Genomic DNA, 18,808 nt, shown 5'->3' with positions numbered 1-18,808 from the left:
AAATGGCGTTGATCGTCCCCGCCGGATCATAACCCACCTACGTACATATCATCATCCTTTGGAAAAATGCAAATACGATTGGGCCAAAGCTCCATCAATTCACTGCTTAAACCCTGCATTCATTTTCAGTTGAATTTTCATTTTTCAGTACTGTAAAATTAAGCACATGCAAGAGACCACCAAACAGATAGCAAGCTAGCTGTATTACGTACGTGGCCTCGAAGTACTCTTGTCGATGATTAATGCATGGGACATTGAATCGTCCTTATCGTACACAGGGATTCAAGATTTAAATCGTCCGTATCTTGCCTATCCAAGTTGCGATCACTAGGATCATTTGCATGTGATCAATCCCACCGACATGAACTACGAACATTCGAGGCAAATTAAATTATATATAATTCGGACACTTATAAATGATTTGAAGTCTTTTATTTTTCTTAGGAAAATTATATATATTATTTTATGTGGCATATATCGATCCACTTAGGTTTATATATATATATAGTCTTATTTAATTTGGTGTAAGTAAAAATCAGTATTCAGATATATAAAATGGAGTAGTCTAGTACTAGTACAAGTACGTACGTACCAAAGCGACAGGCATCATGTCACAATTAATTAATCCAATTGCAAATATGATAGCTAGCATATCATAATTCATGATGAGTAAGCTTTAATTATATGGACTTGGAATATATCCACCAACTTGTGTTTTATCCTTTTTGTTTGACTTTACATGATTGAAGTTGCAGCTAGCACTACATTATTAAAAAATTTATCTTTTTATTTATTTTTATTTATCTTTTCATATTTTTTAAAAATATTTAAATATTTTTTAAAAATAAATAAAATACATCAATACATTAAAAGTTACTTTCTTAATCATCATTAAGTAAAAAAAATAAAATAAAATAAAATACATAAACGGTCAAAATAAAAGAACAAACTCAGATGACATACTAGTAATTTTTTATTATCATTATTATTCAGCTTATATTTTATCATTTTTATTCGTACAAGTCGATGCAGCATGTGTAATTCTTACTTGTAGAAGCCAAAGTATTTTTTTTTTATTTTTTTTTAACTTTCCATTTAAGTGGTTCGTCGACATGATAAGATGTTACTCAAAATTGATCGAGTTATATTATCAATTAGTGTGACTGATGATCATAACAAATTCTAGATGAGAATTTATTTTTTTAAATTCAAAGAGTAAACACAGTCTATATAGACTACAATAGTAAATGTTATCCATGAATTATATGGGTTTTAACATTAGGTAAGGTAAAATATACATATTATATTTATTTCTCTTCAGATTATCGTTGTCTAAATTATATATAAAAAAATCGTCATAAATAGTATGGATTTTAACATTAAACTTAAAACTTGCTATGAGTATTAATTAGTAGTGAACTCAATAAAGTTTGATCAAAATTTAATTAGATAATTCACTTTTATAGATTTAATTAGTCATTTCAATAACAGTACCAAATAACAAATTCTCCAAATTTATCAATATTCTATTAAAATATTGATTTTGACATGTTCATTTGTTTTAATTTTAATTTTAATTATAATTTGAATATTTATTCGTTATTAAAAAAAGTACACATTAATTTTCTAAAGTTGATATTAGATTTTAAAAGAAAAAATTAGTATAAACTAATAATATTATTACAGAATTAGAACTTGAAACACTCCAGCAAGATGATGCCACGTCATTAAAATGATGATTGATGGAGACTGACCGCCTTTTGTGATTGAATTTAGGATTTGGGCGCTTCATACTTTTGAGACGAAAATGAATTTTTTAGAATTGTGAGCTCGTGCGAAACGAATAGCACGCAATAGAGAGAATTTTTTATGTCAAAATAATATTTGGCCAGCAATTTAGACTCAACAAATTTAGTTAGTAAAAATGATCAAATTAAAAATATTATAATTTTATTGAGTCTACTGTAATGAATTTTTATAAACTCTAATTAAACTTTAGGTAAAATATAATTTTATTGAGTGTATTCCTGTGCTCTTACAGTATTTGAAGGGAAAAAAAAAAAGAAAAAAGAAACTTGCATAATGTATTAATATCGTCTCAAGTCCTAACAATATATATAATAAAGGACAATATATACAATAAAGAAACCAGATATTTCTCCTTGTCTCTTGTCTTGATTGTATGAGTTCTGTTTCACAATGTTTTGCTCCCCAAGTGATGATGCAATACACATGCGCGTCACAAAGGACAGTGCAAGGCATGGAAAGTAGTGTGTCCGAAACCCCATAATTAATCTTGGTGCCCTTGTAGTTTTCCATGTTGACAAGGTGGACAGCAAGTCACACCCCACATTTACGTCCAGAAAATACCATGAAATTTATAGGGTTTATATTTATTTATAATGAAGAAAATTCAACCTCTTACTATTACAAGTCTCGTTTATTTTCAGAATTTCTTTTGATTCATTTTATCTTATTTAATTTAATTATTAATTTTTTTAAATTCTTATATAAAATAAAATAAATAATTTAATTTTTTTAAAATTTTAAAATAAAAATAATATTAAAAAAATATATTCTAATAATATTTTATTTAAATTTAAATTTTACTTTAATTCATCTCCAAAAATAAACTACGCCTAATAAATAGTTGAAAAAAAAAACCATTAACAGCTAGCTAGCTAGCTAGCTGGGGAGGGATTCCTGATCAGCGGTCCCACACGCATTCACAGCGAAAATTCGCGCGTCAAAGGCCAGACATCAAACGTGCACTTTCCCAACCATTGAATCCCCGGTAGGCAATACGCGCATTCACAACACATACAGCCCACCACTGACAGCACCTTTCCCAAGTTTCTTTCTATCACGCACACGATTTTTTAATCGCTTCTGCCTTTCTATCAAATTTTTTAGGCTTCCATTGACTTGTTTTTATAAGTCACTCTCTATATAATTCCCACCCTTAAATCTCCCCCTCCAAACAGATCAGTTCATACCAGTTTTCTGAGTTAACCCACCTCTCTCTCTCTCTCTCTCCCACAAGAATTTTCTTCCCTTTTTAAGAATATGGGGAACTATATTTCATGCACTCTTGCCACCCCTTTGATCAAGATCAATAGGGCAGCGAGGGTAATCTTTCCCAATGGTGAAGTCCGACAGTGCCGCGAACCCGTCAAGGCTGCCGAGCTCATGTTTGAGTGCCCAAACTTCTTCCTCGTCAACTCCCAATCCCTTCACATTGGCCGGAGATTCTCCGCACTCAGCGCTGACGAGGAGTTAGAGCTTGGCAACGTTTACGTCACGTTTCCTATGAGGAGAGTGAATTCTATAGTCACGGCAGCGGATATGGCGATTGTTTTCATGGCGGCCAACTCGGCAGCTAAGCGGATATCCGGTGGAAAATTCAGGATCTTGCCGGAGTCCGGTACCAGTAGTACTGGTAAGCTGCAAGAGGAGGAGGCCTCCTCGTATGCGGCAGTGGAGGAAAGCGAGGTTCGAGGTTCAAGGCTAATTAGTCTGGACGACGGAGTTGAGGGGCTTTCTGGGCTAGAGATGAAGTATAGGTTATCTGTATGCAGATCAAGGAAGCCAGTATTGGAGACGATAAAGGAAGAGCAAATTTGTTCAAGATAAGATTATAAGGATGTATTAATATTTAGGTAATTAATTCGTAGGGTACGTACGTATATATATTGGAATATATATCTAATTAATTAATGTTGATGATGATCTAGTGAATATTCATGAATTATTTGCTCTTAATTATTATTTTTTGCCTGGAGCTAGCGGAGATAATATTGATTGCTGTTTTATTTATTTATTTATGGTTTAATTAGTGCATGCATGGGTAATTACTAATTATGGTGGCTAGCTTGTAAAATTAAACTGAATTTGTGAGACTTAATTACCCAAAAAAAGGCATTAATTAATTGGTTCTTTTTTCGAAATGTTGGTAAAATTTGTGAAAAGAATTAATTAATTGTTAGCAAGGAATATTGAGATTTCATGTAAATTTAATTATTTTTGTTCAGTGATCAATGCGATTTTTCAATTTTATTATTTTAATCATGACATCGGTTAATATGATACATTTTAAATATTTTTTTTATAGATTAATTCTTAAAATCATGTAAAGTCACTTAAAAATTTGACACATAAAACTGTCATAATTAATATGAATGATAAAATGCAATTAAGATGAAAAATAATATTTATTTTCTTCTTTTATTCTTTATCTTAAATTTTATTATTCTTAATCATCATATTCTCGATATAAATTTTATAAGTTGACGACTTAATTAATAAAAAGTAACTTAAAACTTTGATGAATATTCAATTTTCTTCGTGGCCCAACCTTCATGAGTAATTACCAAAATCAATTTTACCAGCAGATATTTTTGACCAACTTATAATTATAGTGTTGACTAATAATGTATGGATCAGCTCGTACGTATTTGTGATAAATTCGTCGTTTTACACGTTTGGTTTCCTTTATTTTATTTTATTTCATCATTAGACGTTTGCATTCGAAGAAATTGAGTGGTCATGAGGACTACAACAACCGCTATCTATATATAGATAGGTGATAAATTTCTCAATGGGATATTAATTAAGTATAGTACTGAGCATTGAAATATACCATTGTTCATCAGTTTTGTGTTTAATCGATGATCACTTTAATAAACAAAATAAATATATATATATAGTACTTTTTATTATCTCATATTATTGTCGTTAAGAGTAATGTTACATGTAGTCGTAAAATGTGCAAATGCCGTATAGTCGTTTTTAAAAAAAATGTGATCTATTATTAAAAAATTTATTTATTTTCATGTAAGTTCTATATTTATTTATTTTTTTAAAGTGATTGCACGATATTTACATACTCATAACTATAAATATCATTTATATATATATATATATATATATACAACGATATATACATGTGAAAAATATAAGATATTGATCCTAAAAATGAAATCAATAAAAAATAAATAAAGGATGATGGCTCTCTCTCTCTAAAAATTAGTTTACTTTCAGGTCAATATTGTATCACGCGGGCATGGGAGAAGCTTTTCAATTTACCTACTGAGTTTGACCCCATCTAACTCTTGCAAAATAGACGAGAAGTAGTTCATGCATGCGGTACTTCTTCACATTTTTCTAATAATATTAAAAAGTGATCATGATCTGGTATATATTATTCTCCAAATTATCGATATTGTTTGGTGGAATTAGTTAATTAGTCATGATTTGCCACATTTCTTTAAAACTATATATATAATGTATTAATTATATGAGCAATGCTAGATACAGTCCTCATTTAGGGACTGCAATGCAAGCTTAAACTATTGTAACTTTAAAATTTTTTAAAATTACATAATTATCCCTCCTAAAATAATGTTTTCTCTCATTTAATAATGTACTTGCACATACAGTCCTCATTTGAGGACTGCAAATAGAATTTCTCTAATTATATTCCACCATACTTACTGTTCCATAACGTAATTTAAAAATAATTAAGTACAAAAAAATAAAACAAAGATTAAACTTATCACTCCACCATATATACTCTCAGGATTGCTTCCTTCTTTTAAAAAATTATTCATTTTTTGAAAAATTATTAGACACTTTTAGAATATAGATGACGTGGTACTATTCATGATATCTTATCTGTAAAATCACCACTTGTCACGAAAGTTTAAACTGATAGGAAGAGGTAGATTTTATTATTTATTTTGTATCTTAACACTCTTTCTCGTATGTGGGCCAGACTCCCTCTTAATGGATGACCCCAACACGTGGAATATTTAATTAAATATGGTAGAGTGTAGAGTCAATGTTCGAACTCAAGACCTCTACTCTGATATCATGTGAATGCACTACTCGTCGCAAAAATTTAAGCTGATAGCTAGGAAAATGTAGATTTTATTATTTAATTATTTTATATCTTAACACTATTAATAGATAATATGTAATTAAAATTGTCTATATAAATATTTATTTAATTAACATGATATTCTATATTGATAGGATGATCAGAGTATCATGTGCTTGTATTCTAAAAATACCTAATAACTATTCATCTTAATTTCCTTTTCAACCTGACGACTCTTGCCAAGTTTATAGACAAACAAAACTGTTACTTCGGCTTATTAAAAAAAAGAGTTATTTTGGGTAGTCATCCAAATCCAAACTATCAAGCAGCATAAAAAAATATCTCCTAAAGTGAGAAACATATAAATTGAGTTTTACAATATTTATTATTCTGTAAGACAACATTAAATAAGTAATAAATATCGGCAAAATTCATTTTATTTATCTATTTTTCTTTTGCTTAATATTCTTAAATTCAGAGAATAACTTAAAGAGTTTAATCCTCAAAAGCAGTTTATGTCCCAGTAGAAATTAAAGTCTCCATTAGAAACTGTCCAGTAACCAAAGATACGTTACCGGAAGTCAAAAAGACTTGTAATTTTTCTTAGTCAATGAAATATTAAACTTATCGCAAGTTATCAAATGTGCCTGGGCAAGTACAATGGCATGATGGTTCCGCCGGGAAGTGGAGGATATAAGCAAGCAAACATCTCAAGGGATATGAGTTTTGAGTGCAACCCTCGCAATTACATATGTTCTATTGTACCAATTTATAGTTTCATGTCCGAACAGTTAGTTGCTTGCTTGCATTGAAGCGTCTGTTTTAATGGGTGCCCCATAGTAGATTGAAGATGATGTACCTGTTTTGAACATTTTATTTCCTGTAATATTCCTCCCTTAGGCTTAGTGCATTATATATATAAAATTTATAATTGAAAAAGAAGAATGATTGGAAAACATCGAGAGTACAAAAAGAATGATAATGACAGAGCAATCATATAAGTTACCACCTTAAACTCCCTTAGGTTGTATTTTAATGCAATTAGGGATGGTTAGTGCCTTTTGATTGATTACAAGAATGATAATTCTAGCAATACAGATAAAGTTGTTGCATAATGAGATATGAAAGACCACTAAGCTTGTACAAGTGTGGTCATTTTATTGGATGAAGTCAAGTGCTCTAGCATTCAAGATTCATTAAAGATAGTGGTAAGAGTTACATATCCTCTCATCATTACTTCAACCAAAAGATATTTAATAGCACTTAAAGAGCATAATCTACATAAAAAAGTAATGAAAATCAACCTCCTCATTCAATGTCATGTCCATGCTATATTTTGATGTCAATTAACTGCTTAATGAATTAAAAGTAATGAACAATTATGGCAAGAGGAGCACCATCTGTCAAGAAAGACGAAATGAGCATCTTTGAGAAACTTGGGTTGTCTCATATGAGCAGCTTACAAGCCTGGATTATATAGACATCATTGTTCTTAACTACACAGACACCGACTACAATATGTTATATATGCATACAGGAAAGAGGAATGTCTTTGAGAAACTTGAGTTGTTCCATACCAGCTTAGAAGCCTGGTTATATTTTTACATACATTCCTACAACATAATTGTTCCAACTATCCGAGACTGGCTACATTTAGGAATGTAGAAAGTCTAATCCTGCCACCAAAGCCTCAAGAGTGCAGCACTTGTTATTGCACAACTACATGTGTCAAGAACCTTAACATGTAATCATCATATCAACAACTTATTGTACTCTCATGTCCATGTCATTGAAAACATCAAAGATCTCCGAATCTTCTTCATGAGATAATTCAACCATATAAAATTCATCAGTCACCAAATTACTGCAGAAAATAGCAACGATTGAACCAAAAACTACCGATGACAATTAATAGAGAACACGGTATTAAAAAAAATAGCCTACCTTAAACAACACAAACAAAAACTCATGACCCGTTTTAGTTTCCTAATGTAGAAGAAGAAATTGAAAGACCATCTGAAAAGAAAATAAGTGCGCCCAAGTCATATTACAAATATGTAGACTAACGCCAATTAAGGATCAATCAAAACGTGCATGGCTCCCCTCTCCAAAAGTGGATCAGCATCAGAGTCTGGATTGTAATTGTAAATTTCACATTCTATTAACTTTACAACCTGCATCATAAGATGTCATAAAATTGCCGCTGGGTATGAGTTGCATCCAATCCTCCTTTTTTTTTTAGGATGTGGAACTTCACCAAAGTAGGGCTCTTCGAACCTACCACTTTGGAGTAAACTCCAAATACATGACCTCACCCACCAAAACTTTGTATCAAGTAATCTAGGGAAACTTTTAAAATGGAATCAAACCCAAGATGCCCGAGTCTACAGGTCATCTCAGGCCTACCTTTTGACCACAAGTTTGTACCCTAAGGGGTCAATTCTCTAAACTAAGCTCACCTCATCCAAACCCTTGTACAAGGCCTCCAGCAGAGAACTGCTCCCATTGGTCTCAATTCATTCATGCAATTGAATAGACCAACAAACCAACAATACGGGTCATTCAAGAACATGTAGATTTCTATTTTTCCTCAAAAAGGAAATGTGGTTAATTTATTGTTGCTAATAATATGCATAGCCCATGTACATAGGACATATACAATAGAGACACCAAAGTACAATTAACAACTGATACAAGAAGGAAATGTCGTTAATTATTCTCCCACCCCATGTAACTCTTTGAAGAAAGAGAAGAGGTATATGCACATGACATTTAATAGGTTGAATAAGATTAAAATCTAATATAACACTAGCTAAACAAAAGTAATGTTCATAGAAACCTAACAAACATTATTATGGCAATACCTTTGAGGCTTCAAACATGTAAGTATAAACGATTTGTTTAAAAATGTCCAAGCTTTCCTCTATGAAGAATTAGTGAGCTTTCACTGTACTAGAAAACCCCAACGATGTAGGCAACATAACAACATAAGGAAACCATAGAAAAGACCACAACAAATCATCTATAGTAAGAATGACCACATTATACTTGGGAAATGGAGAGATTTGAACTCTCAACTCCTTCTAGAGCAACAGTCCTCTGAACTGTCTGTCAAACCATTTGACAACACTCCCACAGCAATCAAGACATGATTATTTAGTTGGTTGCCAAGCCGCCGAATAAGCTGACCATGGTATTACCCATAATTCTCCTTTCAGGCATATGTTAAATGAAAATGTCTTTATACAACATAACATATAAAGATACCTGAAGTCATAATCTGGATACATGTGATTGAGTATAAGCACCAGGTAGATCAATGTCTTTCAGCTGGAATGAGCATAAATGAAAACCAGTCAAAGAAACATAAGAGATAACCTACACTTTTCAAGACAAATATAGCTAACATTTCCACTTAGTTCGGCTCAATAAGAATCAGATGGTGAGGAAGAGTTTGTGTCTGATGAATTCCCGAGATAATTAAGGATCTGAACTAAAAGTCAGAATCAAGCACAAACACAAAGTCCTAAAAATATAAACAATAAACGAAATCTGTTGTTGAATATAAAAAAGACATATAAGATAAAATAATTAAGAAATTTATCCTCTTTTATTCAACAAATAAACAGGAGAAGAGTAAAGAATCCTAACAGCTGAAAAAAGAGTGGGAAAAATCTCAAAGGAAAAGGAAAAAGTCGAAAATCTTTTAAGGAAGTTGTCCATCATAATAATCAAACCTGCAAAATATTTAACATGCCAGATTTACCTCATTCTCCAAGCTGACAGACAATTTCTTATATGTTCCAGTGTGTTTGCCTAAAAGAAACAAAAGAGAACTAAGTCAATCTTGAATTAATAGCAAATACTTTTATAAGTTTAAAAAATAAAGTAGTAAACTTGTTCTTGTTACATATATAATTTAGGTATTTCAATATTTAGATTGTATAGCAGAGAATTAGGTTAACTATAAATAGACTTAACATGTATAGACACTTAACTTGTATAGACACTTAAAGTGTTACAGAGAAATCGACAGAAATTAAGGACTAAAATTATGCTGAAATATCTAGCAAACGTTGTAACTCTTTTCTATAAATAATGAAAACAACTTAATGGAAGAGGCATTTAGACCAAATTGACATGGTATCAAAGCCAGGTTCAATCCTGGGACCTGTGGGTTATGGGCCCACATGGCTTCATGGGTTTTTAGGTGAACTTGGTTCCGCATTCGCTGAGATCATATGGTTTCGTGGGTTATTAGGTGAACTTGGTTTTCCTCAGCTGCATCCCACTCCTCTTCATACTGATAATACCAGTACTATTCAGATCGCCGCTAATCATGTCTTCCATGAGTGTACAAAACATATCAAAGTCGATTGTCATTCCATACGTGAATGCTTTGATAAACATATGATTACTCTCCCTAATATTTCCACTGAACGTCAAACTGCAGACATATTCACTAAAACTCTTTCTCGATACCAGCATTAATTCTTGGTTGACAAATTGATGCTTCTTGATCCAACAACATCAATTTGAGGGGGAATGTTACGTATATAATTTAAGTCTTTCTATATTTAGATTGTATAGTAGAGAATTAGGCTAACTATAAATAGACTTAACATGTATAGACACTTAATGTGTTATAGAGAAATCAGCAGAAATTTGGGGCTAAAATTACGCTGAAATATCTAGCAAACGTTGTAACTATTTTCTATAAATAATGAAAGAAACCTAAGGCAATAGGCATTCAGATCAAATTGACAGTTCTTACATGAGTAAGCCTCAAGGCATCATTTAATGGTACTGTCTCCAAGATTTAAATGAGTCAAGAAATCATTTAGTCTGAACAAAATAGAGAAATAAATATTAATGCTGAAATTAGAGAAAAATGTGGACTTATTGAAGTCAAATAAGTTGAGTTTAATTCTTTTACTTAGTTATTAAACAGTTACCTATTCAGATAAGTGTATTCTAAGAACTTCATGGTGAGTATACTGCCAATGATTGCAATGATTTTGATGCAGTAGGTAATATACTAACACAAAAAATCTCCTAGGGATCCTGTTCAATAAACAATAACTATGAACAAATGGAAAATGTTAAACAAAGAAAGAACCATGAAATATATCAGTTTAGCTTCTGGAAGCTACTAGATTGCAAAATGTTGGTACTCAACGAGATGTATTTTAAATATATATATATATATATATGTAAGATAAATCTTATGAACGATGGAAAAGTATATTATCCCGAGACACAGGAAGTATACATAAATCCACTCAACATACAACAAGAAGCATATTTTATTTTTGACAACATCAAGCATATTAAACAACTATAAGATCTTGAAATCCAAAACGGAAGTAGTTCCTGAAGATTTTTTTTTATAAGTACAATTCTTGAAGATTTGACACAACAAGACCTAATTATTGCCTGCCACTTGGCCAACTTTGTGACTTTACCAATAATAACCATAAAAATGATGATGATGATAATCAATATAAAAACAAATTATGTAATATGAAAAAATGACTTTAAGAATAAGCACATCTTGATATCTGATTGGACAGACAATTTATCTATCATCAACAAAACCCTAATTATATAGTGAAGCCCAACATCTAACCCAACCAACTTGATGCAACAAACAATAGAGGAGAAAAATAAGAAGGAAAATGGAGAAAGGAAACTTTTGTTCCTTTGTAAAATTCGTACCAAATGATTTTTTTCGCAATTAGAAGCCATCTGTTCACCATAAATACAGACCACCATCTGCTATCATCATCACAACTAATAGAAGACCGACATTATTTCCAGTTGACAATACCCATATCACCACCACCACTATTATCTTCCATTCTTTCCAGACATTATTAAACTCATCTCCATAAGTATATTTAACCATCCTCACCAATATTTCTTTATGCAGCCAATATCATAGAATTCAGTGTTTTGGTAATAATACTGCACTACCAACTTCAAATTGTAAATAAATTCAACAAAAAGAAAAAATACAAGTCCAACCAATAATCATCTATCAAACTATATAGTTGACTCTTAAATAACAACGACAAATAATGACCCATAAAAAAAGATAGGTAACTTAGCACTGCAAGTGCTATAATAAAACAATAAACCCGCATATGTTCTATAAATCGGAGATTAATACAAAAAGAGAAAGAAAGAACAAACATGAATGAAAATACAATAGATAAGTCAAAAAATAGACCAGATTAAATGAATTTAAAAGCATAGGGAACAATTGAACGTTGGAGCAGAATTCTGTCAAACTGCTGGAAAAACTTGAGCCTGCAGTAATTCGCTGGATTTGGGTTGTGGCACGGTGGTTGATAAAAAAGGTTTTAAACTTTAAAGAGTTCTAGATTTAAATATTCTATATTGGTGGATTTTGATTCGGGAATCGGGATAACGAGACATATGGTTGCTGGGAATGGAGTTTCGTGTGCGAGCGAACTAGCGGCGAGCAACGGCAAGAGGCCAGGTTGGCTTGGCCCATTCAACCCAATTCGGCCTAACTTTGTTAAAAAGGATGTAAGAGTCCGTTTTACACTTAAAAGAATGTTAATTTTCCTTTTTTGAAACAAATATGTATCTATATTCAATTAAGAAGTATTCAGTACAACTTTATCCATTTTAGTCTCTCACAAACAAATACTCAAAGAACTAAATTAACGTAATTGATTGTAATATGCAATTTAATACTGAATATCAAACAACCAAATCACCAAGAAATTATATGATTAACGTGATCGGTTTAGTTCTCTACTTTAAACATATTAGAAACTCGAAATCACAGTATATACTCATGCAAGATCAAAATAAAAGTAAATATAATAAAATAAATGCGAAATCATCACAAGAAATTACGTAGTTCGACTCTAATGGTCTACATTCACAACAGGAACAATCTAGGAGTCTTTATTATTAAATAATGCATCAAAACTTGAGTTTACAATCACTTACAACCATTGATCACCACACAAAATATGAATTGGCTTCCTTTTATTATCCTCTAATGAAACTACACCATAAAAACACATTTGATCATCTATTCGAGTTTCAATTTAATCTTGGTAAAACTAGGGTTTGAAAAAACCCCTTCCGTTTCTCTCTAGTATCGCACTCAGCTTCAAAGGAAAAGGTAAAATGTTTTTCTCTTTTGCATCTCATGATTCCCGTAGGTACAATTGCCTTTTATATACAAAAATATATAATTACAACATTGCCATCAATTAAATATTACAAGTTTGCCATTAATCTATTTACAAAAGTGCCATTAATGAAATACAAATATAAAAACTTGACACATCTTCAACACAGGGCCATCTTCCATCCAAACAATTTCTTCATCTACATCTAAAACAAACTTAACTAAAAAATAACTCGATATCTAGGCATACGAGTTCTTCTCCTCAGCTACATCCTTTTATTTCTACATAGCGCCTGCTGAGGTTTTTTTTTTTATATATTTTTTTTACTGCTAACCTAAACTAAATACGTGTGTTTTGCCAATTGAACTCTATTTCAAAAATTTTTAAATTTTTTCTATCCTATCTGAACTCTATTTCAATCCACCCCCAGCATTTCAACCCTCCGCCCGCATTCTCTCCTCCGCCAATCTCACGTGCATCTTCTACTTCCGCCATCGTCTAGGGCCGTTGAGAAAAACGACTAACTAAAAGCCTCAATTGATCCAGTTCATACTGTGTTCGACTTCTCTCCCTCTACCTTTGTTCATAGACGTTGATAGTAGCATTTTCCATAATCAGAACTTTGGATGTGTTTTTGGTTGTCTTCAACTCTTTTGCATAAGTATGTCTTCTTTTCTATACCTAGCTGAATTTTCAACAAAGTTAAAGGGAAGAGATTGTTGTCACCCCCTCTAATTTTCTATCTAATTTTATTTTTTTGTGACTTACAAACTTCTTGAAATTATATTAAAGGTAATTATTAAAGGAAAAAACATAATTATATTAATTATAGAAACTTGGTCGACTTTGACATTGTAAGTGGTGATTTAGTAGCTGAATGATAACATGGGTAGCTCATGGGTGTTGATACAAAATAATGTGTTTTTGTTTTTTGTTTTTGTGTTGTTTTTTGATGTGTTTTTTTATTGGTTTGTTGGATTTGTGGTTGGTTGTTAATTTTTTTGGTTTTTTGGATCTATGGTGGTTGGTTGTAGTTGGTTGCTATTTTGGACATTATTATGATGCTCAAGGAAAATTGTTTATACCTAACGTGAGACAAAATAAAGAGTTTGTATAAAAAATGAAAGAAATTGAGCATTAGAGTGCACTAAACCTTCTACATTGGTTTCATCGGCCCAATTAAAATAACGTGATGGGCAAAGAGGAAGATGGAAGGCCACCTAGGCTTCTACATCGATTTTACCGACCCAGTTATGATACACATTGGTCATTTGGATATGTCGTTGTATCTCGTATTTCCATTTACTTAATGCATTGATTATTTTTGTATTATAGGAACATTAAGATCTCGAATAACCATACAACCTGCCATTTATGATGCCTCTAAATACATATCCAAATTCATATACGTACCATTGAGGTAGATGCCTTTTATTTTTTAAAAATATTTTTTCATATGTGCATTTGAGTATTTCTAATACCATGCCTACTTGCAACACCCACCAACTATGCCACAGTTTGGACTAACTATGTTCTACTCTCCGTCGAGTAATCCGAAAGAGTTGTGACAATTTCAAAAGCCTATCCAGGTATATGCCTTTATTTTTTAAAAATATTTTTTCGTATGTGCAATCGAATCTTTCTAACACCGCACCTAATTACAGCATCCACCAACTATGCCATCTCTTGGACCAACTATGATCTACCTTTCGTCGTGTAATCCGGAGGAGTCGAGATGATTTCAAGAGCCTATCTAGGTAAATGTCTTTTATTATTTTTTTAAAATCTTGTTTCGTACATGCATTTCAATCTTTCTAACACCGTGCCTAATTGCAACATCCACCAACCATGGTCTACTATCTGTCAAGTAATTCATAGGAGTTGAGAGGATCTGAAAAGACTCCCTAACCTGTAAGTGATTAATCAATTGTGCGTGATAGTTCTAAAAGTTAAAGAATGTTAGAGGTGCATCACACGACTGATTAGACCATTGTTGAGATTGCTCACAATTATAGTACTGTCAACTCACACAAATCCATATTTTTTTAGATCTCACAAATGTTGTGGGATGAAATTGTGGAGAAGTTGTGAAGATGATTGTTTGTTGTGAATTTATGGAGATGAAATTGTGTAGCATGTTGATTTCGTTAAAAGATTCAGTAAAATATTATATAAATGTTGTTTTTCCTTGTTTTCGATATGTATAATATTATCCTAGAATGATCCACTACCATTATCAGTCATCTCACAAATCATAAATTTAACATCTATTACCATAAATATCCATAATGATATTCATACAGAATATAACATTATAATTATGGTCCAAACCATCTATTTACAATAAACAGTATTGCCATATATTTATAGTCTGAACCAACCAAAAACTACTACAGTAGATAACTATCAGTACAAACACACATCTATTTTATACGATCCGCTTTCCAAGTTCTTCATCTTGCTTGTAAAGACCATTCTCTCCCTCTATTAGATCTTTTTCTTTATGAACTTCATATTTGTGCAACAATACATCATCTTCCCTCTTTCGAACTACATTCTCTCTTGTCCGAATTTTCTCTTCTACCAATTGAACTATATATGTCCATATGAAGAATTGACATCTTACTTATCACTGCATACAATTTAAGAATTTTAAATGTTAAATATGACAAATTCAAAAGCAATTTACTGTGTTATACTTCGGACACACATAAAATTTTCTTTCAAGATTTTTGTTAGTTTAGGAGGTCTTTAGTAGTATTTTCAAACCACACCAACAAATTGGTGGATTCGTTAGAAGCACATCAACTACACATGATGATAATTGACTCGATGTCATAGGCAATCTAAATGAGAACAAAACTAAATGACAGTGAAAGCAAGCAAAATGTCCATGCTAAAAAAAAAAAAAATCAGTGGAACATATGGTATCATCACATTTTCGTAGCATTTTATCTATCACTGCTATTATGGTTAGATATTGAATTTTCAATCTCACACTACCAAAGAACAACAATAACAATTACACAGACATTTTCTCTCTCTGTGTCTCTCACACGCGCGCATACACACATAAACTGCTACACCATTAAAAAATTTTGAAATTAGAAGAGGAGCTCAAGCTACAAGTTTTGCTAACCAAAGTTCATTTTTTTTTTTCAGGTAGGAGTTATCTTTCACTATTCAGTAGTTAACTATTCAGTAGCAATACATCAACAAACAACTACAAAAAAAAAAAAAAAGATTTCAAAATTTTAGTTTTGAAATTGCATTGCCCAATATTAAAATTTTATTTTTGCTATTATGTCTAGGGAACAATGACATAAATTTCATCATTGGGAATATTTTCGTATCCATGTAAGATTGAAAATTTTGGACACACACAATGTCCTTTTATCTAAGTAATTCTATCAAACAGCTAATGGTCGCAAAAAGAAAAAATATTCAAACATTCATGCAAAAATTAACACAAAACAACCTTCATGCAAAATGTTACATACAACACTAGTTTACAATCATGCCTAACCAAACAAAAATCAATGTGTGTATATATATATATATATATATATACACCAGAAAAACTAGCTTACCCTGTCACTGTACGGGGGAACCATAAACCAGGATTTGGCCGAAAGCTTATCGTGATGTGGCCATAGATTTGGACTCAGGCACTGTTTCTCTTCAACGTCAACTTGAGTTCGCATATCTAGTCTATACACCGTTTCGAGTTTGCAAGAATCGACTTTGCCTTAGAATTACAAAGAGGAGCATGAAAGGAAGAGATAGAGAGAGAGAGGAGGAAGTCAAGACGAGAGAAAGGAGCACGGGAGGGAAGTTAGAAATTTTCAGACGACGAGCACGGGATCTATTTTTCCCTACTCTGTTGAGAACTGTAATTTGGCCACCCAGACCGTGTTTGCCACATCAGGTGTGCAATGTAGGAAAATAAAACTGGCAACCGAATAGATTTTTCCTTAGGGATATAATAATGGAAAAATCAATTTGAAAGGTCGGTTCCCCACAGCACACTACACACTCGTGTACATAGAAAATATGGTCTACTAAGCCCCTTTTGGATATTGAGTTGAGTTGATATGAGTTGAGTTCTTTATGAATAGTAGTGAGTTGAGTTGGTGAAGTGAGTTTTGTGAGACCCACCTAAGATGAGTTTAGATGTGTTTGGATGTTAAAATGAGTTTATATATATATTTATGGGAAGTTGAAAAAAGTTGTGGATCCCGTATGTAAAGATGTGTTGAATTGAAAAAAGTTATGGGTCCCATGTGTAAAGAGATTTTAAGTTGAGATGAGTTCAGTGATTTGAGAGTTGGATGTTTAGATGTTAGCCTTACAACCAAGTGATATGTATAGATTAAGATTTGATTTGTTTCTTAAATTCAAGTTCTCCCATTCCGTCGCTTCTCTCTCTCTCTCAATTTCGTTGCTTTCCTTTGTTGGAAAATGGTTTATTTCCATTGTGTGGCGACGAAGACTTTTCACCAGTGGGTGCTGAATCTAGGGTTATCTCTGTTAAGCCCAAAGGTGAAGGAGAAACTATCATTGTTTGGTTGGTTCTATATGCTAGCACGACAGAAACCCTTCAAAAAGATTACAGAAAAGATGAAAGTTTTACAATTTTCACCTAAATTTTTAGTCTATACGTACAGAAAGGGTAGACAATCCCTTTCAATCTTTCGAACTCGTACTAAATTTGTAGTCCATATATACATAAATGACGAGACCCTTTGAAATGAGATTGTTGTTTCATATTTCAAAACACGCGTTTTAGGTTAAAAAAAAAAAATCAAGCTGGCAGGTGCGGTGTAAGTGCTCCGATTAGAAGAACTCATAGCAAAAATGCAAGTCTTATGACTTATGACATGTGCTTGATATGGTTTTAGGTGCTCAATCAGAGATAGGCAAAGACTAGGAAGACTAAGCCATAGTTTAACCATGACCTTCTATGCTAGATAGAAACAATAAGTACGACATGTTGGCCTTCCATGCTAGATAGGAACAATAAGAACGACATATTGACTTATAATTTAACTAGTATATTCTTTCTTTATAGTAAGTGATAAAAAGGGAAGGTGAGGCCATGTTAAACTGCATAGAGGAGTTATCTCTTTATAAAGGAAAAATATGGTTGTAAGCGGATTTGCGCACCAATACGCGCACCAATGCTGAGGTGGAAATGTAAACTTTAATGAAACGGTCTCTTTCTTTCTTTCTTTCTTTAATTAACATCTGACTAAATAATCCACATCAACATTGGTGTACAGATTTGTCTGCAAATCCACTTGTACGTAAAAGAGCTCTTTTATAAAAAAAAGAAAATAGTAATTATGATCTAATCGTCATGATAACGTGTACGTAATGCAAAATTTGATAACACGTACATAACACAATTAAAAGAAATGAATAAGAGGAATGAGTTTTGTCCTCTTGACATTCTTAATTTATCACATCTTATTTAAAGTCTATGCAAATGAGTTTTACCAATAAACTAAAGGCATGCTTGGATAATAAGATGATATAAGAAAATTATGTAAATAGTAATAAAATGGTTTGAAAATAGTAGTTAAATAATTTGAGTTAAGAAGTTTTATTGAGTTTTGAGAGAGCAAAAGAAAACGTTAAATAAAAATATTATAAAGTTATAATATTGTTTGAATATAATTTATTAACATTATTTTTGTTTTGAAATTTGAAAAAATTGTATTGTTTTTTATGTTTTGTTTGGAAACTTGATAAA

General features: G+C 31.9%; 2 protein-coding genes across 2 annotated transcripts; one reads left to right on the top strand and one right to left on the bottom strand.

The window, feature by feature from the left end:
- Window positions 1-2,875: 2,875 nt before the first annotated feature.
- Window positions 2,876-3,797, top strand: LOC109012536. Its single transcript, XM_018994238.2, has one exon. The coding sequence runs from the start codon at window positions 3,067-3,069 to the stop codon at window positions 3,631-3,633; it is 567 nt and encodes a 188-aa protein (XP_018849783.2). The 5' UTR covers window positions 2,876-3,066; the 3' UTR covers window positions 3,634-3,797.
- A 3,845-nt stretch (window positions 3,798-7,642) lies between these two features.
- On the bottom strand, window positions 7,643-10,865 carry LOC109012518 (repressor of RNA polymerase III transcription MAF1 homolog). Its single transcript, XM_035686614.1, is given in 10 exon segments — window positions 7,643-7,742; window positions 7,823-7,894; window positions 7,973-8,052; window positions 8,338-8,388; window positions 8,743-8,830; window positions 9,146-9,201; window positions 9,286-9,366; window positions 9,645-9,694; window positions 10,653-10,723; window positions 10,834-10,865. Coding segments are annotated over 10 exon segments (681 nt in total).
- Window positions 10,866-18,808: the final 7,943 nt, after the last annotated feature.

Source organism: Juglans regia, chromosome 16 (assembly GCF_001411555.2).
Source record: "Juglans regia cultivar Chandler chromosome 16, Walnut 2.0, whole genome shotgun sequence".
NCBI classification, from domain to species: domain Eukaryota; kingdom Viridiplantae; phylum Streptophyta; class Magnoliopsida; order Fagales; family Juglandaceae; genus Juglans; species Juglans regia.
The sequence above is the reverse complement of the archived record's forward strand: the minus strand, read 5'-3'. Positions and strand labels throughout refer to the sequence as shown.